The sequence below is a fragment of the Solea solea genome, chromosome 9 (genome assembly GCF_958295425.1).
Source record: "Solea solea chromosome 9, fSolSol10.1, whole genome shotgun sequence".
NCBI lineage: Eukaryota > Metazoa > Chordata > Actinopteri > Pleuronectiformes > Soleidae > Solea > Solea solea.
Window position 1 is genome coordinate 20,951,982 of NC_081142.1, and position 24,571 is coordinate 20,976,552.

At 40.1% G+C, this 24,571-nt stretch overlaps 1 protein-coding gene across 1 annotated transcript; it reads left to right on the forward strand.

The window, feature by feature from the left end:
- The first annotated feature begins 824 nt into the window (after window positions 1–824).
- On the forward strand, window positions 825–21,557 carry LOC131465071 (regulator of G-protein signaling 8-like). The gene is made up of 5 exons (XM_058637382.1): window positions 825–1,095; window positions 13,270–13,380; window positions 14,513–14,574; window positions 19,130–19,296; window positions 19,576–21,557. Exons 2-5 carry the CDS (start codon window positions 13,280–13,282, stop codon window positions 19,768–19,770), a joined length of 525 nt encoding a protein of 174 aa, XP_058493365.1. The 5' UTR covers window positions 825–1,095; window positions 13,270–13,279; the 3' UTR covers window positions 19,771–21,557.
- Window positions 21,558–24,571: the final 3,014 nt, after the last annotated feature.

Sequence of the window (24,571 nt, forward strand, 5' to 3'; positions counted from 1 at the left end):
CATGCAGATATCCTCCTCTTCAGATTGCAATGAGATACAGAATACACTAAGGCTAGGCTAAGTGTTCTTCACTCTATTCCCTTTATATGACGATAAATCAGGGGCAAATTCTCTTATCTGTATGCAATATTTACTTATTTAAGTCTGACACTAAGATAAAATAGACGTCTTGTGAGAAAATCAAGGTTACAGTATATATTAAAAAACATTTATTTTATGTCTCCAGCATGTGTCCATACAGTTTCAATTTATCTTGTGTTTTTTGCTTTATTGATTTTTCATTTTCTAAACTAGAAAATCAGCTTCCACCTTGTATTATTATGCATGTATACATACATAATAACCCATGTGCTTTCTTCTGACACTTGTCTTGTTGCAAGTAATGTGTATTTATCAACAATTTGGATGAGTTGATGCAGGCTCTTGCATATGGTGTATTTATACAGATAATATTACAGCTTGTTACCTTGAAAGTGGATTTTGGACATCTACATTTCACGCATCAAAAACCTACAGTCATTTTTATTCCTGCCCTGAATGAAGGCAAAATGATGCAATCCCTGCCGTTTTCTGTTGAAGGTGTAAAATGGAATCTTTCTCCAGGAGCTTCAGTCAACTAATTCAGACCTGTGAACACACACACACACACACACACACACACACACCCGCAACGACTCTGCTCATTACCGCCTCCATCTCTTCAACCGCAACATCGCTGAGCAGCACTTCACCACTTCACAGATATGCTGGGGTTGTCCTTGGAGATTTCCCTGCACAAACAAAAGAATGCTCCCCCCCCCCCCCCACCTCCATATATTCTTCAATCCACCCCTCCCTCTCTGCCTTTCCCCTCTGTATCCATCTCAGCTACTCTCTCCCCCACGTTTTCACACCAATGGGCATGCCGCGTGTAGCTCCCACTCACTGGCATCAGAAACACGAGACATCTCCAGTCCCGCACAGATTCACACATATACACAACAGCGTTGCGTAGACCGAGGCTGCATTTCTGCCAAATACACGCTGGAGATAGCAAATCATTAAAACAGGAGGGGGACAAAGAGTCCTGCAGCTGTCACACACACCGGACTCAAGGTAAAGGATCCATATTTATTTATCGGGCGCCAGGTTGTTATGTCATTTTGTTGTGGACACAGAGCAGCAGGCGTTGTGTGGATCTCTGTGGCTCAATGGACTGATCACTCACTCAGCTTTGAGTGTGAAAGCGATTGTGATGTCAGTGAGGCGAATATTGAATGCATATAGTGACACAAATGCAAGCTGCATGAAATAAATCTACTATTTTCCAGCTAATTTTGTGGCTATCTTTTAAAAAAATGCACAGGCTGTGTATCTGGGCTGCACGCTACAAGGGAATGCCTATTCATGCATGCGTTCAATAACAGGTCCACACGCTCCCACTTCCCCGTGACGCTTGCAGCTCTCAGGGCTGGAAAGTCGAGTAAATGTCAACTCCGCAGAACTGTCAAAGATGGAGCTCTCTGAAGGCCACACAGTATAGTCATGTCGGGGTGAGGTCAGCGTATCCAGACCTTTCCATCACTCTTATTTCACTTTTAAACTCTGGCCCTCACTAACCACGTCCTTGGCTGCCATAAAAATGAGCCTCAGTTCGCCCTAAATGTCAAAAAAAAGTCTTTGTCTCCCTTTTGTGATAATCTTGACGATGTAGTGATGTCACCACACACCAAAATTTAAACAAAATAAAGGTATTCAGTCAATGCTTCGTTGGGTTAAATTGGAACATTTATATAGCGATGTCATTCAGTTCAGAGGCGTCGAAAAGCTAGTGGTTTAAGGTGCGTGTGTGCATATCATATACATGTCCTATAATCACTATTTTCACGTGTCAATCCACCTAGAAACCTCTAATCCTCTAAAGCCTGTCCCACACGAGGGGATTTTCAAATATGACTTGATCTTTAAAAACATGGGACACCACAGACACAACAAGCTTTGTAACTGACTTTCGATGTTTTAATCCTGACAAAGCACAGACTAGGCGATCTAGTCAAGACGCAGGACCACACACTTGTGTGGTATATGGAAGCTGTGTTGTATATCAATGCAATGCTTCAGTTTTTGCCATATCATTTTTTGGGATTGTGTTAATCTGCATGCTGACAGTTGTGTTTTCACTGGGATTTTGAATGCACTTTCTACAGTATAGTAATATATACTGTATTATACAATACTAACGCCACGACTCACCCAGTCACCAGTAATATTGGCACCGTACATTACTGCAAATGAAATTGGGGAGCTAACGCAAACGTTACGTCCATGTTTACAGTTGTGTGTTTGGACATGATTGTGTTTCAACTGCTTGTGGTTGAAGTTCAAGTTTCACTTTATTTATTTTATTAAAAGGAAATTGAGTATACAGTATGTATAATAATAACATACTGTATAAAAGACTCAACAGATGTCAGTCAATTGAATTCAGGTTCCTAATAGCCACAGGAATGATGCTTTTGCTTAAAATGAGGTTCTGGTTATAAATGTGGTTAATGCTCCTTCTACACTTCTACATCTTTAGTTTAAAATAACCTAAATTCTGCTGCTGATAGGCTTTGCATCCACATAACCCCAGGGATTTATGGGCCAAAAGTTAAAGAAACACTCGACAACATCCAATTTTACTGTGGATGGGCAAAAACAGTACATACTCGACCAGGCTCTCTTGGTTTGGAAGACAGGACAATGTTTAGGGTTTGCAGCACAAGCCTCAGATGCAGATTAATGTAGTTCTGGCAGGTGATTCTCAGTGATAAAACAGACACAAGTAAGTTTTATGAAAAGAGGCACACCAACAAATAAAGGTCGTGTGGTCCATCAGTCTGCAGACAGATGCGCTGCTATGTTACTACTGCTGATTTACTCGAACAAATACACCATCAATTGACCTTCCCAACAGAAAAACATCCAAATCAGTACGAGTGACACCGCAATCCTTAACAATACCAATCATAAAGCTACACGTGAACACCATAAATCAACTGATGAGTAAAACTACTGAACTATTAAGACCAATTAGCCTCACTGCTGGACCCATGCACGTGTGTATGTGTGTGTGTTTACAGGGACATGTGAGGAGATGAAACCGCATGAGCCTCTTGATGACTGCTTTGCTAAAGGATTCCATGGGTCCTAGTGCCCCAGTGTTATAAAACATCTGCAGTGTGACTTAGCATTGCAGATGTGACAGATGTAAAGATTTAACAGCAGCAGCAGTGGTGGTTCCAAGACTGTAGGCTCAACAGCAAATCAGTGTGTGTGTGTGAGAGACAATTCCCTGGCAAATTCGACTGGTGAAAAATGCTTTTAGTAGACAGAGTGACAGGCCTTGGGAGTGGAGCCATATTCTGCAATGCAAAATAAATCCCTGGAACAAAGTGATTGCATATATGGCTAAAGGCAGAAAAAGCATGAGCAGCTCAAGCTAAAAGGGAACAAAGTGCTTTGGCACTTTATTACAAACACACCCAGGTATAAAACACACCAGCATGTGTTAGGGCTGAAATAATTACTCGATTAATTGGATTAATGTTTTTTTTTTTTTTTTAACAAGCCTTCTGAAAAGCTTCGGAAATGGTTTATTCAGGTTTCAGGTTCAGGTTTATTCAGGTTTATTTTCTCCATATAACAAAGTAATCACACATTGTCATACAATCAGTCTTGAGTGTGACGAGTTGAGGGTCAGACTCAAACGTCCATCCCTATATCATCACGTTCAGGTAAATATAAAGCCTAACAGTCCTATTTTTTTATCACCAAGCACAATGTTCCCTGATGTACAAGCCAGTGGTTTGACCTTATCATCCTGAATAACCCTGGCATGTCTGTGCTTTTAATAGTTCAGCTCAGCCAGTGACAGGCAGATTTCTCCTGAGTGTAATCTGACGTGCGGTCGCTGTGAGTCAAAAAACATCGGCGAGCCTTGTTCGCCGAGTGAGAGCGACGGACGCTCCGAGCACGGTCGGCTTTGACAGCTCGTCTGAAGCGATAACATATGGGGTTAACATGGTTTGAAAAGCCAATTATTTGGTGAATGAACTCAATTTAAAGTAGATGCTGCAATAATCGAAACTACTGCTGAGGTTGAAAGGTATTTCAGACACTATTCACTTACTATATTCCAATGTCAGACTGTGAGAGTCAGGGATCAAACCACTGACCCTCTGGTTTAATGGATGAGCCACGCGACTGAGCCACGCAAGCAACGCCTTCCCTCCTCACATTTAGCGCAATCTCGTTTAGTGTTCATCAGCAGAAGCAGGCCATTTGCTTATTCACAGCCATTAATTCATGTGTCCTAATTTGTCTAATGTATCCTTACTGCGACTTTGCATGTGCACTTAATAACAAAACAAACAGCCGTATTTAAATAAAAGAAAATAGCATTTCTGATGAGCATTCTCACTGTTTCCTGTCTTTTATACAACGTCCAAGTTACATTACTTCTCCGACCTCCTTTTCCTTTAATGTTATAGGTAAGCATTATTATAGTTATACATAGTATACCTGCAGCGAGGAGAGAAACCTTAATCCAGAATGTACGCGTGCAACCTCTGTGAAAAGAGGACAGTGTTCATCAGCATGCAGGTTTGCCAAACAAGCTGCGATGGCAAATAATGCAAAATAATAATATCGGGCATTGCCCTGTGTGTTCCTATTCTTCTGAGGATTAAATTATAAGCTGCTGGAGCTTAGATGCAGATTAAGTTCAGGCAAAATAAATACAAAGAGGGAAGCCTGTGAAACAGGGGGGTAAAGGTACAATGTACATGATTGTACCTTTCTGAGGAGAAAGTAGATGAAAATAACATCAGGGTGTCATTTGCTGGAAAGAACCCCTGCCAGCTTTATACCAGAATGACCTGTCGGACTGTTACAGGGACCAAATGAGCTCAGGTGTCATCGAAGGATACAACAGAGAGGAGTTAGGGACAGTTACAGTATGTCTCTGTCAATCTCATAACAGTGCAATGGGTTGCTCGGCTGCAAACTTGTGTGGCACTGGTGTGTTCAGTGCCGACTTTGAGAGGCTTAATATTTACTGAGGGTTTGTCCCCATTGTGGACCTTGTTTTTTATGCATAATTCATTTTAAAGCTGCCTAAGTTTTGCATATTGTATGAGTTCAGAGACCTGCACCGAGTCGGATATTCAGAATAATAAAAGCTTTTAGTAACAAGGGTTAGGGTATCAGGTTGGGTATGCATGCAGAATTGGGTTGGGGCTCACCACTTTATAGTTTTTTTATTAATATAAAGGTATTATTGGATTGAAAAAAAAAAAAAAAGAACCTCTTATATAAATCTCAATTATTGTAGAAGTAGGTAGCAGACTTTGTCCCTTATCCACATGTCCGTATAATCCATGGTCGACTTGTCGTCAAAGAAAATGAGAGCAGCGACGCACAGTCTCATAGGTGTGTGTGTCACATCCACGATGTTCCCCCCTCTTTGTCAGAATAGCTGTACATGTGACTATTACTCACAGCTGCTGCTAAACATAGCACCTGTATTATGAATATGTACCCGTCAGCCCAGATTCGGCGGTGGTGTCTCCGATGTCAGCGCTGAATTGTTAAACGCTACACGTGAAACATGTGATCAGTTGAGTGAATGTACACGTTGCTTTGACGATGAAATGAGAGGTGACTCAATTCAATACAGTAATGTTACAATTAAATGTAAATAGGTGACTACTGTTGTTGTTTTATTTACTTTAATCCACATATTAATTTTTTTATATATATATATTTTTAGAACGATTACTCCTTTATTAATTGATTACAAATGAACTGTCAACTATTTGATAATCGATTCATCGGTTTGAGTGTTTTCTTCCGTTATTAAAAACTATTTTCTGTTTTCAGTCAGCTTTTGAATGTGAATATTTTCTGGTTTCTTTGCTCCATACGACAAATCGTCCCAAACTATTACCCGATTAATCAATCGGTTAAACTATCACTGTTATACAGCTTCCTGTTATATTTTGTGACCCAATGCCGGCTCAGTCATTGTGGACACACCAATGTGACTCAGTCGCCACTTGTTTACAAATCGTTTACATCTGGCTCCAGGTCTTCTTTTTTTTTCTATTTTTAGCCCTTTTTCAATCATTTCCTCTAAATTGTGCATTTCCTAAAGCTCTATCTGAGCTGCATTTGAAACAATAGTGCTCTGTTTACTGACAACAATTGTGACCGGTGTCTTCAGGGAGAGCAGCCAGCACATCATCTGATCATTTAACAACTTTAAACCTATGCCATTGAAGATCTGTTCATTTATTATTTTTAGTATTAGTTTTATTTTTTTGCATCTCAAAATGCACAAAGAGCCGAGTCGGAGGAGAACAACAGAGTTCGCAACTGAAGCTACGGTCACAGTCCTGAGAACCTGCCTGAGCCTGGACAGACATAAATCAGACATGACGCAGCTCTGATGCCACAGACGACCACACTTCAGATGGTCAGACCCACATTCTTCTCTCCGAGCAGTCTGGCTTCTAGTGCAAGACAACATGTGTGACCATGTGAGTCAAGGCCCAAATCAGAAGCTCCTAAAGGGGAATCAGCATGCTTGGACTATAAATACAGAACAAATTCCCCAGGATATCTCAGCATCTGAGTCACAGTGCATCATAATGAAATGATAATTGAAAAAAAAAAATTGAAAAAACAGCTGCAACAGTGGAATTCAAGTGATCATATTGAAATAGAAAATCTGATTTTTTCGGGACTGAAGCGTCCCCATCTGTCGCTTGTTTAGCGTTTCCCTGATCTAAACCTCGAGGTCCACGTCTTCGTCACACATTATGTCACTTTTACCAAATGTTGCTCCCATTTTGTGTAAAACAGATGATAAAGCACTGCAGATGGGAGTGGACAGTGTGTGATTGACATCTGGGAAATGATGAATCTCAAGGTTTCAAAATGGGAGCTCAAATTCTTATGGTCCTTATGTGACAGTTGTGGCCCGAGGCATTGTTTTCCTGTGTCCTGCATGTTTGTTTATATCTTCAGAGTGCCTTGAGGGGATCCTTTTTAAATTCGACTTGGACTCAAAGATGAGCTGATTATATTTTACTGGTCTTTAGTCAAAGGTTGCCACGTGAATTATGCGCTTCAAGAGAATCCTTTTAAGTTTGGCATGAATCTTCCCTTGGATGTGCATATTGACTGCTTTGAGATTGGAAACTAAAGGTCAAGGGTCATGTTCAAAGTGGCCTCACAAACTTGAACATCCTATTCCTTTTTCAAGTCGGCGAGCACGTGATATGAGTCTGAAAAACACTGTACAGACTGAGTGTTGGTCAATGGAGGCATACAACTGCTGGGTGGTAAGTTGCACTTTGCTTCTTGGATGGACTGAACTGGTTTGTTAATGCGATTTCAAAGTACTGGTGGGTGCTTTTTTTTCTATGTCTGGAGGAGATAGCACAGATTTAACTGGGTTAACCATCTCCTGCTTCTAAACAAGTTTTTTTTGTCTGTAAGAAGGTATATTTGCATAGTTTTAATCACCTCTCAAAGCCATAAGTAGGTTGTCCTTTAGCAAGTGCTCTAGGTAGCTGTCGTGTTGACATGTGGATGTGTATGAATTATCTTCAGCCAAGTTTGGTAACTTTCAGCACCAGTTTTGGTGCCGTTTCAGTACAATGCAGTGCTATTTAAAAATAGCTCTGTGTAACTTTAAGGCTTGCCCTAGATACAAAACCATCCATCCGTCCATTATCTCCAGCACTTAGAGGGGGAGTAGTTGACATAGCTGACATCCAGTGCGTGTGCGTTGTCGACAGGTCACAAGCCTATATAAAAAAAACATGATGCATATAGTTGGGGACAACACAGAATGTCCACAAATGCAACTTGAATAGTTGCTATTTTTACTTGCACACAGCAGAGAGTCGAGAAGAGAGGTGAAATGTGACTGACACACACACACACACACACAGTTTCTGCTGTTAACGTTTGCAAAAGAGCTGTGCACATTTTTGCAGAGAATAGATGTGTCTTACTGTATATCTGCAGTATTTGATGTGCAAATGGAAGTTGTTGTTTCATGCACATCCACCTCTAGAGTCTCTGCTGTTGTACAATGTGGTAGTTTGCAGCAAACTGAACTGCAGGGTGTCTCGTGTCAGCATCCAGAAATGAGGACATGGAGGGGTAATGTGAAACACTGCATTGCACCAAGTTAGGTAACATCAAAGAAGAAGAAGAAGACACACACACACACACACACACACACACTTCTTCCATGATCTACATTTTTACTTCCTAATCCACTGACCCTCCTGGGCATCTCCGAAACTGACTGATGTTTCCTGTACTTCATTCATGAGAGTGCTGTTGCTGTTTTTAGCCTCTCTCCTCCAGGAGCCAGCCTTGCTGCATGGCTGAATAGAACACGCTCCACTTCCTCCTGACTACATGGATTTGTCAGGGATTTTTATAAATAGCTCAGTGGCAGCACGTGTTTGCAACCACACAGACAGATGACGCGGCTCGCAGCAGTCGGGGGAGATAGAGATTTGTCAAAAGTGAGGACGGATGAGGAGTAAAGGCAGACAGGAGCAGAGTCCCTCATGGTGCAATTAATACACACTAAGGAGACTTATCAATATGTGCAAGTCATTGCCAATTAACTTCACAAGATGAAGTTTGCATGCATGCTGTCTATTACACATACTTTGCCGACATGTGATATTCAACTGTTCAGACAGACATAGATATGCCTCAATCGAGATTCTGATGATGCAATCCCTGTGGAATAAGTTCACTTATTGTCACTCCATGTATAATTCTGTTGTCCACAGACGTGGTTACAAGAGTAATGGCAGTGATGAGCTTAAAAAGGCATCACAGTGATGGAATCAACAAGTATGTATGACTTTTTGACAGTATGGCAATTTACGCTAGATACGGTGATGCAAAGATGTAATGCAAATAACATTTATTATTACTTTTTTAAAGGTGGCAAAAAAAAAGGAAATATCATTTCAAAGTTGAATGCACCATGGCTTTTTATTTTTAACTCAAAAAAAGAGAAAAGGTTTGAAGACTCTCAGTTGGTATTCATGAACAGAGCATTCACATATACTCATGTCAGTGAAATGGCTATTCATTTACTTACACTAGCACGGGCACCAGCTAATCACATCATGTTTTAAAGAAATACTGAAGTGTCTGCATGTGCTTCCCAATCAAATTGTTCATATGATTCAGATTTCCATATGAAATGCATTATAGTCCCCCTTCGGAGAATTCCTCTTAGGCTCAGTGGTGCTGCAAATTACAATAGAATAAATTACATTTGCATTTGCAAATACAACACACGACCTGACATCAAATGTCATAATGAACCTGACGGTGAAATTGTTTATCTGTTTTTTTTCCATTCGCCTCCCTTTTCATAGACAATGAGAATAAAACATCAGGTTGTTTTTTATGACGATCGCACCAGCACAAACCATTGTCATGTGTGAAAGCATTGCTTGTTTGTGTGTGCTCGGCAGCATCCTAAATACGTCCTATTTTGATATAGTACCGACATCACTGATGTTATTGTGTAAAATCATCAGCTTAATGCTTCTGACTTGACCTTCTCTGGTTTAACGACAGGAAATTCATTTTCTATACACAGCCTCCGACAGAAATATCTCTTATTACGCTTGCAATCTTCTCTGAAAATAGCAATTCATTATTTACCAAAGTACAACTCGGGATTATGATTCACACAAAAATTGCATCCGCTTGAGCCACATCTGCTAGATAGCATGGCTTTTTGTGGGGCAGAGTGTGTGTCACGTGTGCATCAGACGCAATCTGCAAAGACTTTAGGCTTCAGTACTCGGTCATCTGGGGTTTACTCTTGACAGGGTAGAAAATAATCTGAAAGAACAAAGACCATTACCGCTCCATCGAAACCCTAACTAATGCTCAATTCACATAACATGTGGATACTAAAACAAATACAAACACAAGAGATCCATCTCTCTGTCAGAATTAGATTAACACTGTAAAGTGGAATTGCAATAAGCCTTGGAGTTTATGTTGTGGATTGGGCACATTAAGTCCAGCAGTTAGCTGCATTTCAACTGCCTAATTAATCCTATGCATTTCAAGCAATGTTCCTAATGGCTCAAAAATCAAAAAAAAAAACAATCAATTGCTCTAATTCTTGTGCTGCACGGAAGCAGACATCTCGAAGAAAAAAAAAAATGGTTTAAAGTGCATTAGACCATTAAGCTTCTTGTATAAAATAACCACTAGACAACATTATAGAGAACAGAGAAACACAACAATTCTTAAAATGAGCAAGCACTAGGCATCAGGAAGAAATCTATGACAGAACCAGAATCAAAGATGTGCAGCCATCTGCCTAGACAGGTTGGGGTGAAAGACAATAGAAGGATAGAAAGGGGGGAGAGTAAGTCCAGGAGGGAGGTGAGGTAGCGATAGAAGAGACCAGGAGCAGACATACAACATTGTATAAAGCTATAAGTTTATAAGATAGTTCTGAATCATGCAGGACATGTTTATAGAACTAAAAAATCATTTATACAAGCAGCAGCAGAGAGTGTTGATAAAGAATTATACTGTTATCAACTTCCCACACTATGCTATAACTTCTTCACTTAGTTATAGTATAATAATATGAATGATAACAATAATAATAATAGCCTCGAAAACTGGATCTGGATCCTGCAGCATGCAAGATGAGGACGCAGAGAGACACAAACCAGTGAGAGAAAGAACAAGCTTGTTTTAACAGGATTTATCAAAAAGGAAGGTTTTAAGTCAGAAAGAGTTTCCGCCTCCCGAACTGTCACTGGGAGCTGGTTCCACAGAGAAGATTCATACTCAAACTGCTACTACCGCAATCACAAAAAAAAGAAACACATTTGAACATTCAGGTTTTCACACAACAACAAATTTATGTGAAACGGTTTTTCACATGTAATATACCAGAGTGCAATATTCCATTCCCTCAAAGCTCCACCCACAAAACAAGCCACTGACATGAGGACAACAAGGAATTTTGGCTGCACTTTCTCTGCCATTTCTCCACGACTCATGACTCGCTCAAAAAGTTCTGGCTGTTGCAAACGAGGTCTCAAACCATTTATTGATGGCTAGTTGGACTTGAGGTGGATTTCAACAAATATGACAGAAAGAGTGTCAGGAACAAGGACAAGTACACTGTTGTAAACAAGAAGCCTATTTCACCCAATGTTGACCTATATGCCATATAGGTTGTCGCTTTGGAGAAGGTCCGTTTTAGTATCCTATCAAAATGTACCAACAAACGTTTACAATACGATAATTAAAGGGGTATGATTTTGTTTTGTTTTTAAAGAGACAAAAATGAACAATTACTGACCATTTACTTGCAGGACTAAAAAGCTCATTCATGTCGTGAAATTGCAAACATACACATAACATGTATATAGTGTATAGGAATATTTGCATATTAACCCTTATATACATTTTGGTATAAGTATAAATTTGCTCTTTCCTTTTGATATAATTCACTTTGTACCCTTTCTGATAGTCAAAAGGTACATTTCCGGCATATCCAACTAAATATTTTACTACTGAGGAAAATTTGTCGAAATGTGTAGCTATACAGGTATTTTTATGAGCAATTAAATTAATAATGCATTTATTAATGCTATTTTATCCCTATGTGCAAGCAAGAGTTTTCACAAAGGGAATGACTAAAAATAATCCCATGTCTCTTTTGGGTTTGACATTTATTAACTCATGCATTTGTGATCCTTCGTTTAATCTGCCCTGACCCATATAAATGTGAATGTATTAGAATGTGATTTTTGGCCAATCGAGTGGTTTACAGTAAAATGTGTGTCTCGTGAAACAGACCTATTTCACCGAATGTCTGGGCTTTGATGGATCATCTTAACAACTATGCCCCATCTGGAGTGACTCATCCCAGAGGCAGAACACTGACAAACAGAACACGATGGCAGCAGTGGACAAATTAGATGGGACAGACTGTGATGAAAGATGGGGGTACAGAGAGTTTATTCTCTACTTGAGACAGGAAGGTGTTATTTTTGTTCCTTCCCCCTCACCTTTCATCACATTCACATTTCAGCACCATGAAATGAAAAAGAATATCCATATACGTTAATAACAGTCAAGCCCACTTTGTATACATACAAATATGTATCATATGTTCTTCATCTGTGTGATTAAAATGCAGTCTTTCTTTCTTGTTATCTCAATGGGTCCTGAGTCTGGTGACAAACAAACATTAAAACTTAAAAAATAATCTTAAAGAGCCTCGAAAATATTCTATTGCGCATTGAATTGCTTTGTTTAACTATTATCCATGTAGTTTTTCACCAGATAATGTAATTACCTTCTAATTTACTTCCCAGTAATTTACAAAATGACTTTCTTCTTAATCTGGGAGTAAAATCAGAGCTGCCATCCCAGCGTAGACGGTTTTGTCATGATGTTTGATTGTATTAGAGTTTTATCTGTGGTAATGCAGTTATTCAAATAGACTTCCTCCATTTACTGTTTGCTTCTTTACTTTTATGGTATGCATTTATAAATACTGCAATAAAACGCATCAAAACAGTTTGAAATAGATGCAATTTGGATAACAGTCGGTGTAATTCAGCCTTCCCAGAACTCAGTTGAAGTCATGTGAAATTTGCATACAGGAGCTTCTCTACACTCAAACAAAGAAATCTTATCAGGATGTAGACTGAGGTATGTTAGAAGCTTCCTTCTGAATGAGGCACGACAGAAGGTGAATCAGCATCTGCATATGGAGTTGCACCTGTTGTCTACAGCCAGTCCATGCCTGACCAGTCCGTTGGCCTTATCTCCCTGTAGATTTGTTTTTTTTTTCTTCGCCATCAGTTTATTCATGTGGTCGTCCAACAACATTTAAGAAGTTATCCATAGTCTAAACACGTCGAGGGGCTCAGCCTGGCAATCTGAAGCCAAAACATACGATTAGCCACCGTAGCAACAGCTAAACCATGACGTAATGTTCTTGGCGGTGCTGAGCTTCTACAGTTATAATGCATTTTCACGTTGTGCAAGATTTGTGAACAATTGCACTGACAAAAAAAAAAAAAACCTGCACGACTTGACTTGAGTCATCAGCATATACATGCACCTGTACATGTCTCCTTGTGAGCAGTTATTCAATTGCAGTTCAAGTAAATTAAAAAGAGATGTGCGCTTTTCCAACAGGTTCTGCACCATGAAGACCAGACTAGGCTGCCTGTCCAACAAGTCCGACTCCTACAATGACTTCTCTGAGTTCCTTCCACCTGCCCATGAAACCACAGCCAGGTGTTTGAAGTGAGTCCAACCAAAACACAAATTTACAGATAATAACGTGATAATGTGCAGGCAACATTTCCACTAAATTGTGCATGGCTGATTTTCTGTTAAATATAGATCTTCATTTGAAAGCTCCAATATTGATGAATACAGTCTTCTTAATAGAAGCCATTTCTTGTTTCCTCTTCACAAATTTCACAAAACATGTCTCACCTAACAGCTGAGGCTGCAGATTTGTTCCTTTCTTTGCCATCTGTGCTGTCGAACCAGAAATACTTCCACTCGCTGTGTTTCAGATGCTTAGTTCACATGACTGTTCAGTTGAGATTGGGACAACTTGGTAATCAATTCAAACTGCCCAATGAGCTTCCAGGCTGTATATTCTGAACTCGACTTAATGCAAGTACTTTAGGGTTGTTTTTCCAATAATGCACCAGGTTAGAGAGATCCAAACTGCAGCATTTGTTCAAAAATGAGTTTGAGAACTGGAATATCTCAAATATCAGATCTTATCAAACAAAGTTTAATCAGGACTGTGAATCACGATAAAATCAGTTCAGGAAATAGAAACAGAACAATAGTAGTGGAATGAAATTTGGAATGAAAGTAAAAGTGTTGCTATCTAATTTCCTGCCATAATTGACGACTCATTTGACGAGCACTTCGGCTTTAAGCTTATTCATTTCTTAATTTGCAAATATTTCAGTGTCAGATCATAAAACATGTTTGTTTGTTGTTTTTTTTCTATTGTATAAAACTGTGTCAAATGACTGGGCTTTTATCATCACATCAGTGGGATTGTAGAAAAATATGTATAATCCAACGTAATATCTTCCAACACAGGCACACCATGATGTTAATGCGTACTCTTAATATTCAACATGGTGTGTTATCCCTCCATGTTTTCACCTTCGCATATGAAAAGCTATTGCTCCTCTATTTCCTCTCCTTCCCCTTGTCTTCACCATGTAAACGTAACCACATTTTACAATTGAAAGCCTGGAGCAAAAACGCAGCTGGAAGTGGAAAATAAATCATACATTAAACTCACTTCTCCTTCAGTATCATCTTGTGTTAAAAATGTATGAAGCCACAGTGGTTGATTTGTGTCCAACTCAGCAACTTCCCTTTGCCTTTTTCTCTCCGTTAGACTATCGACGGACGAGGTCGTTCGATGGTCAGAATCCTTCGATCACCTTCTTTCCCACAAATGTAAGTTGACAATTTCTATACGAGTCCTTCGAGTCCTTCGTAAACTAGGCACAAGCGGCGTCCACTTTGTCTCCTCCAAACACACTCGCCAACACACATCCATCTGCACATACTGGTCATGCATTCATACTCGGAGTGCTAAGCACATGTGTTCTGTGACGTCTCATCAGTCACAGCAAACCTCACTGAACTGGAAGATGTAAGAAAACACAAGAAAATACTTAAGTATGCACACACAATATTAAAGTGACTTTTAAATGTATTAAAGCCACTCTGTGCGTCACACAGGGTCACAGTTAAAAATGTTTTTGTTATTTTACCAAACTATTAGGACTCGACTGACTGCCAAATGCAGGATATGTGTTTATTGAAATTACAGTAGATCAATAAATGGGGCGGGGAGGGGGGGGGGTTGTGGTCGAGTTCCAGGAAGTGAGAGAGCACTAAGTGGAAATGAGAGGGGAAGCCGTGGAGCAGCGGGAGACTTGATGAAAAGCACTGAGGTAGTGACAGCAGCTGAGGGCCAGGAGGAGTGACAGAGAGAAAGAAAGAAAAAAAAAAAAAAGACAGCTTCAGTATTGACACTAGACTAAGTACAAGGGCAGGAGATAATGCACACCAGAAAACTACAGGTGCAGAGAGAATCTGAGTGCAGGTAAAACAGAGGTAAACACGCTGCAGGGGCTGATGAGCTAATGGTATGCAGGTGTGTAGACATGGAGAGGGGATGAATTGATTCAGGGCAGGTGTGTCAACAGGGGAGGGGGGGGGACACTTACTCTGACTCATAGAGATAAAGAGAAAGGAAAGAATAAATAATGAAAGGGGAGATGGGAGTACAAAGGTCAGCAACAGCATTCACAATTATTAAAACAAGTTTTTTTAAGCAGCAAATGTTCACATGAGCTAAGCTGGAATTAGTGGTTCATTTTTTTAAATCACAGAAACTGTAGGAGAGTGGGAGAATAAAAACAAACGTTCACGTTCTCTCTGTTATGTTAAGGCCGCTGTGTTTCCTTGACATGCCGAGCAGATCAGGGTCCTTAGTTTGTTGCAATCTGCAGTCTCACCATTAGATGTCACTAATTCTTACACACGAGACCTATCAATTCATTCAAGCTTTAAGTCAACAACACAACAATGTAAAACTGACCAATGACAAAGACAGAATAAGGATACCGGAGAGAGTGATGGATATTTCTTATTTCCTGTAAAAGATTATACATGGAAACATTTGTGATTAGAGTTGTTCCGATTCCGATACCAGTATCGGAAATGCCTCCGATACTGCCGAAAATGTGGGCAGTATCGGCGAGTACTGGAGTCCATGCACCAATCCGATACCACGTAATTTATTAGAGCTCAGTTAGCTCTGATAGGTTCTTCTTCGCCGCTCTTGAAACAGTTGCGCTGTGCTGTTTTAGAGGTGTGAAGAATAACTCATCACCCGACACCTGTAGACAAGGTGCTAACGTTAGCTCATCATGTCGGCGGTTTGGCAGTATTTACCAGTTAGCTTCGTTAGCGTTGTTAGCTGCGCTAGCTCCTTTAGCGCGCCTACAGTCAAACTGGAGCGGCCCGTTTATTAAACGAAAAGAGCAGCGCTACAACTAACCAGCGTACCTGTGTCCTGCGTATGTATGCCTCTGTTTTTAAAGTTTAGCGTTACTTCAGAGACTCATTTTAACAATCTGGAGTCATGTAAAAATGATGTCACGTGTGTCCTTTCCCGGTCAGTCGTCATGGAAACATGAAGCTTTGCCAGTGCTGCGGCGTTTGGACCAGAGTCAAAACAAACGTACAAGCTGAAAATCGAAATAACATATCACTGGTAAAAATAAATGGTGTCCATTTGCTGTATTTGTTCATGTTTTACAGAGGGTTTAACCTGAGCCAAACCTTACCACCAATGATAATCATATCACAGTCATGCAGGCGTAGTATGATATACATGTATACATTTTTTAATAACACACTGGTATCGGTATCGGTACTCTGTATCGGCCGATACCCACAGCACAAGTATCGGAATCGGTATCCGGAGGGAATAAATGGTATCGGAACATCTCTATTTGTGATCCCTGCGTTGGTGTTGACTTACTCCTTAAATTCAACTCTGTGCAAGCGTAAGGTTTTACAACACCTTTATAACCAGTTTGTGACTTTTATGAAGAGTTTATCTTCTGCTCAGTGGAAATGTTATGATGTTACAGACAGTTGATGTCACCAATGAGACAGCGTCATTGGTGACGCTGTATACTAGCGCCATTCCCAGGCAGAGGCAGCCTGATACACCCATGTATCCTGTTTCAATTGACCAAGCATTAGAGAGGTGACTTACAACATACAATATGAGCACGCACACACACACACACACACACACACACATTACATAAGTAATGTCAAAGCAACAGAGCACAGCACTGAATGTTCCCTCGATAGAGGATGTAACAGGTATTACTTTCACCTCGACTTTAATTTGATTTCAAACAGGAGGGAGCTTGTAAAAACACTTTGACCCGACTGTATTCTGGTGTCATTCCTCAGTGTCTTAACCTGATTGTGCGGTTGCTGGGGGCTGGACCTGTGCTCGCTGTCAACTGCGATATGTGCCGTAGCCGTGGTACAAGAACATTGTGTGAGCTTGCACTGTGCCCATGTGTTTTACAAGCACATTGTACCGAGAGACGCAATTTGTATTTAAAGCTGCAGTAGGCAGGATTATCATTATCATCAATGCTTATTTATGTGAACAGACATACATACATGTGTTTGAGGGAGGTGATCACCATTATCTGGTCATGACTGTAACAAGGAGCACAGTGAGTAACCCAAAAACACACTGGCATCATGTCCTTTTCACAATGTAACATCAACCTATAAATTGCAGGAACATCTGTCTGTCTGTCTGTCTGTGTGTGTGTCTGTCTGTTATGTGCATATTACATTACATTACATGTCATTTAGCGTACGCTTTTATCCAAAGCGACTTACAATAACTGCATTTCAACATTTGGGTACAAAGCTAGTCATAAGTGCGAAGTAAGTGCTTTTTTTTTGTTCGTCGTTGTTGTCTTAGTCGAGGTAGATGAGAGATGTGTTCCTAGTCGGCAGCGGAAGATGTGGAGGCATATCTCTCGAACAGATGGTCTGATTGATTTCAAACTTGACTGGTGTCTTGCTATGGGGCACGAGTAAGTGCAGTGCCACTTTGACAATGTATGGATAAGTAATGCAAAAGATATCGTTAAAAGAAGCACACATTGGCTTTTTGACGCTCTACTGTAGCCACTCCCCCTCTCACTCACACAGCACTGTGGGCTACCTGAATGCGGTGTGCCTATATTAAAACAAATCAGCGGATTTTGCAACAAGTGGCTATTCAAAACTATGTAAAACACGACGTGCAATAAACGGACACTTCGAATAGCCCAGCCTACTTTGGACACTCTTTAGACTTTGAATAAACAAACAACAATTCTGACAGCAAGGTCCCAAATTTCAACAAGTTTATGGACATTTCAGAATTCCACACATGCAAAGCACAACCAGCTACAGACAACAAGTGACAGACAGAAGAGCATCTTACTCTAAAAAAAAAACCTTACTAAAAACACACACAAAAAAACAGATCTTTGGATCTTAATATCTTTTCACTAACATAGTGGCCAGTGTGATTTGAGTAACTGCAGCTCCCGTGTTTCCAGAGCTGGTTGACGACTCAAGCTGCTCCTAATGCATCTGCCTCATTAAGTTCTGCGACAACACTCAAGCCGAGATTCTAACCTACCTGTGACTAAAAATAGCTTCTTCAACCTGAAGGCACGTCACCTTCAGCCTGCCTGCTTTATTTAGGCCCTGCTCTGGTTTCCTTCAGCTTCCTCCTCCTATAGCAACCAAGGTGCTTTGATGTTTTCTGGTGGGACTTCTATAAACAGGAGCCTGGGATGCATGTGTATAACCTTGTGCATGTTGTGCAACCTGCATGTTGTTGCTTGTGCACTCCTGAGAGGGAGCGAGTGTGTGTGTGTGTGTGTTTGTGTTTGTCTGTGAATAATGATGCTGCATATGTACAGACGGACCATCCCCTCTGCTCTGAACAGATTTATTAGGTAAACAGCAGAAATGGGAACGCTGGAAATAACATGTCAACGTGACACGGGGCCCGTAGAAAAACATGCCCTTCCTTTGTGTTATCATAAGTGGGGAGGAAGCTAATTGATCACATCTTAACTGATAAAAAACAGCATCTTTCAGGGAGTATTTTGTTCTGATTTGTTCATCGTCTAATCGTACAAGCCCTTTTCTCCACTTCTGGGAACGAGACTGTGTACTGATGGGAAAAATATCAACATAGGATAGAGGGTATTATTATCATGTATCACATGAGTGAGCTGTGCTGTGAAGTAGTAGAAGAAAGAGCTCTCAGCTGCTGCCTAGAAATACTGTAGGTGTTACCCCAGGAATCAATCATATGTCAATTATATGTTTTTGTTGTGCGGTTTGTTTTTTTCCCCCCCATCTTTCACAACATGATTTATATTATTCTTTCCAGATGGCCTTGCCGCCTTCCGGACATTTCTCAGGACAGAGTTCAGCGAAGAGAACATCGAGTTCTGGATGGCCTGCGAGGAGTACAAGAAAATCAAGAGCTCCACCAAACTGGTGTCAAAAGCGAACAAGATCTTCAAGGAGTTCATTGATGTTCAAGCCCCGAGAGAGGTGTGTGTGTGTGGGAACTAAGTTTGCTTTTTAAACACTGTCAGTGTTTCAGTAAAACAATAAAGGAGGAAATTTAATATTATTAATAATACTAATTTAGACTTTCGTTGCTCCTTTCAAGGCTTCCAAGGCTGCGCTACAAATGACTCACAACACTGTCATTTACCATGAATTCATGACAATGTACTTGTATAAGATAATAGAAATGATAAATCTAAGGGTAAAATAAATATAATATTTCTTCATTAGATATTACAGCTGCTCTTTATTTCCCGGCAGGTAAACATTGATTTTCGTACCAGGGAAAAGACCAAGCAGAGCCTGGAGGATCCATCGCCGACCACCCTCAACGAGGTCCAGGCTCAAGTCCACAGCCTCATGGAGAAAGACTCCTACCCGCGATTCCTCAGGTCTAAAATGTACCAAGAAATGGTCAACAGGGCACACGCACAGGGCCAGCGGAGGTCTGTGTGACTGACGGAGATGATGACAGTGGACGTTACACTTGGACCTATACTGTAAATCATTCATTAGAACCTAAACGTCTTCTCTGAATACTGTGAATCTGCGAGGATGGGGGTAACATGCTTGACCGTTTCCTCCGTCTACACCAGCTCCGTGCATGAAATCCCTCTTAAGATGTGTTTCAGTGAAATGACTGGTTCAAGGAAGTGGGTTGGACGAGGATAAGCTCAGTGTTTTACCTCTGCTGGGTAATTTGTCTGAAAACGTCATCACAATAACAATGACGTTATACCACGTGATAATGATATCTGTTGCCATAAATGCTTATAATAATCAAAGCCTTTTTATGTTTTCCATGACTTTAAACTTCATACCTTTCAAGAAATATATCACAACAAGCAGCTTGATACCTATATTTGCGTCAGGGCAGATGGAGGCAGCAGCAACGTTGGGCTAGTAAAGCGAGCTGACTGCAAACAGGTCGGGAACCCAGTTTTGCTTGTCAGACGCGGCGTACAAATAGTTTCTGCTTGTGAGGACCAAACAGAGGCAGAATAATACAATAAAAAAAAGAAAGAAACTAAAATTATACGTGAGAATTGCATGTTTGTATGTGTTGTATACTAGAAAGGACGGTGTTCTCCTTTGTTTTCTTGGTAAGTTTTTGCCTCAAAATACTGAACGCACGCTCTGTTTGACTTACTGTGGAATCATTGTGGTAAAAGATGGCGGCCAACAGACAGCAAGGCCCTTGTCTCAAGTAACAACTAAGGCTTTATTTAGATTTATAGGAGATGATGCACTTACACAAACTTACTCATGGGAAGAATATTCAATTTCTGCCAATAAACATTCCTAACTTTGAAACACTAGACTGTTAAAGAACAACAGGAAGTGCTTTACAATATAAATGTCTCACCTGTATATCTCTAACATGCCCTCAGAAATTTCCCATACTTGTTTTTTTTGTTTTTTTTTGATATTCAACTGTTGTTGACTGCATGATCATTTATTGTGATAATAATCATTGTTGCTTTATTGCCCAGCACTACCTCTACTACCATGTTTACGCTGAACCTCAACGTGAGTGAACGCTGAATACCTGAATAACTGTGCCAAACTAGATTGCAGTTATATATGAATACTATACAGTATCTAAGCTACATAATCCTGTGTAATGTAAACTCTTGCAGGTATCGTACGTGATATTAAATGTAGCATATGGGGCCAGGGTTGGGCAGATTTGATGCTTTCACTTCACTCAGTTAATGAAATCGAATGGTTTTATCATTGCTCTTGAACTTGTTGATCATTCATGATCAGGTTTGTACTGTTTTATGTACATTTCCGTCAGTACACAGTATATTTAAATGGCACTGCTTCATTTAAAATAGATATTTAACGTTCATACAATCCCGAAGTGAAAGCACAGACGCACCCAACCCCCATAGAATGTGTTGCGTAACCTTGAATTATTTTTCAGCATGAATACACGGAATAAACTATTTAGATATCCTTTGCCTTGTACAATGTGAAAATGAAAATGATTGCAAAAAAAAAATACCACAACATCTTTAATACGTCCGTGACATGACCAGCGTGCTCCCTTTGCACTTCTCTGTAACACAGTAAGCTTATTGAAAAGATTTCCCAGGGGAGGCAAGCGTTTTCTTAGTACTGCATGTGTGCCGTTTTGAAATGAGACAAAACACATCACCCTATATACGGTATGTAACTGTGTTCCACATGAATGTAACCTCCACCCCCCCCGATATTAAAATGAACCTGTGTCTACATTTTGTGCCCTGTCCAATTTCATTTCCATAATACGCCCAAAGCATTTTATGAAAGTGCATTTATCCGCCGATCAGAGGCGAGGATTAGCCCTGATTCCACCTCACTTTCATAACAGCATAACACTCCAAAACCTTGATTGAATGACATTGGCGATTTACATTCAACCGGTAGATGAAATGGGAAAACTGAAATGAATAAATGAAAGGAAAGATTTTCACTCTCAGTCAGACTTTTTTTACTGGCTAAAAGTGCAGTTTGTAATCTTTCAAACGAGTTCACATAAAGCCAATAAAGCCTATACGCTTCTCCTGCGGTTGAAGAACGTGGCACGATGGTGAGACAGCATCATACAGCTGAAGGTGAAGTGCTCACAGAAGGTTTTGGAACTGGATTTTCCAATTCAGTAGGACTTCACAATCTTATCTTTGTGACAAATGTGAGTGTTTGATACTGAAAAAGTTGTGCTTCGCCGAGATCTCTCACCGAGACAGCGGCCTGTATCTGCAACTCACATCTCCAGGTTTCTTGGATGCAGTCTCGACAAGTAACGCTGCCGTAAAAGACGGATAAACAACACATAACTACTTAATTGTAGAATTAAAAGTCTTATATCTTGCAAAGCCGACAGCATTGACAGTTCATCACAATCTTTTGGTCATTACTCAGACGTCCACAGGGGGCGATAGAGGTTGTGAACTGGAGCTTTAAAGAAAAAAATGGAAATTGAGAACAATAGAAAGAGTTCATTGGCTTGCAGATGCTAAACTTTGCATCCAGTCACATCCTCGGTCAGATCATTTGAACTTGTTTACGACTCACTGTGCAGTCGAGCCCAATATTACGTCTTTGCTTGCTTTTAAAGAGAGATGGAAAAAATCAAATAACCAGACGGACATTCAATGAGGCAACATCACTCACTAGAAAACCTTCTTTGTCGTATCGGGGGCAGTGGTACGATGCACTTATCACTTCTGCCGTATTACACCATCCGCTGTCTCTGGTGCTGATGTCAATATGTCAGTCACAATGGGAGTGAATGTGGGACAGCGTCCTGTTTGGCAGACAAAACACGAGCGTATCTGGGCCAGTAGACAAAAAGCAGCAAAAACACACTCAGCGTGTAATCATTGTTATGTAAGTATACATTACGGTAATGTAATAGTGAGTGGAGTGAGTAAACCATGTGTAGGTGTTGTTTCCTTTGTTGATAAGATCAGTTGTCCATGTTGACGCTGTGTCGGTGCCTCTTACATAAAAAAAAACATACACTGCTTCAAAAAACAAGAAAAGACACACATTTCTAATGTGATATCTAAAAAAAAAAAAACATTTCCAATCAAATACAGACCTCTTGTTTGCCTTCTATTTGTTTAAAATGCACTAAATTACAAACTAATGAAGTCCGATTTTGTTTGCGTTAAACAAATGTTCACCTCTTTGTTTTTCCTCACTCTTCTCTCGCTCTACAGTAGCTCACGGTCACACTCTGTATCTCTGCTCTCTTAATCAATAGTAAACACAATACCCATGGTGCCGCACTCCCATCACTATGGATCGTGGGGCAGGTGGGAGGCAGTTAATTACTCTCTGAGACAGCTCGGAGGAAAAACAGGAAAAAAACTAAAAAACTAATTAGATTCTCTCTGTAGCAACATCTCATTAAAAGAAAACACCGAACACGTGCACGCCGATCGACTCACGTGACTGAGAGAGATGGCAAATTTCACTTCATTAGGTTCACTTAATCCATTTGTTTATATGACTTGATATAACACACACGCTTTAATCAGGGGTTTCCGTGAGAGGACACATGGTCCGGTTTCAGAAGGGGTGGACGATGTTGCATCATTTCAAAATAAAAGGGTTTGTTGTCACACAGAATGATATAAAGTTGACATTATAAAACATATTTATGCTGCAAAATGAATCTATAAACCTGTTTTACATAACATTACCTCATTTTGATATCAGTCCAATGACATCATTGAATATCTGTTAGTGCCATTCATTTCCATAGCAGCAAAGTAAATATGTTGACTATACAAAACCAACTGGTGAACTATGGCGTCTTCACTATCTGTTGTCATTGTTCTCTTGGCCGCACTAAACAATCACATTACTGTTAAAAAATAAAAGCAAAACAGTCCTAATTGTTGGTTGCATTTGTGATAAGAATGAGGGTATTTTGACAAAACCATAATCAGTCTTGGGCATTACATTACTCATAGTCCTGGCTTTATTTAGAGTAAGATTGAAGTTTATCTAATGCCCTTTTGTTTTATTCAAGTCACTAATGTCAGTATGTGAGAATTTACACAAGAATCTGGGGAAATGAAAAATATGTTATCTTACACAGATAATCGACATTTAAATGGGTCAATTAAACAATAAGTCTCTCCACTAACAACCTCCCCCCTTTGCTCAGGGACAAACAACATTATCCGCGGTCATAACAGAACCTGCCATTCCCTGATATTGACATTACGGATTGTTTGTTATGATCTCCAAGGCAGCCGGTACATTCAGACATATGTGCATGTGTGATGTTGACAAGAGTCAAATGTCAGTTCTGTTGTTGTCGTCTGGGCCTGAGGTTTCGCAACCTCACAACTAGCAGAAAAAAAAAAGAAAAAAAACAGCACCCGGCATCATTATCAGGTTAATCATTGTCAGTGATTTCTCCAGGGCTCATTCACACCGGTGAATGACCACCTACAGGTTGCTTTTGTTGGTGAGAGGATCTTTTATTCATGGCCGTGAAATCAGGTTTAGCTCATTCATCTTATGCAGCTTATACAAAAACCTTTTCTCCCATAGCCAGAACCATTTCAGTAACTCGCCCCTAATCTCAGTCACTGCCTCAGACATGTTTGCCTCTTTAAGATCAGGCTTTGGTTCAAGAACTAGCATCAGTGCTTATACTAAAAAGTCCAATAGCAGTAACCAAAAAAACAAACTAATTTAAAACCTTGATGAGTATCCTGTTCCACTATGTCAAAATGATGACATTAAT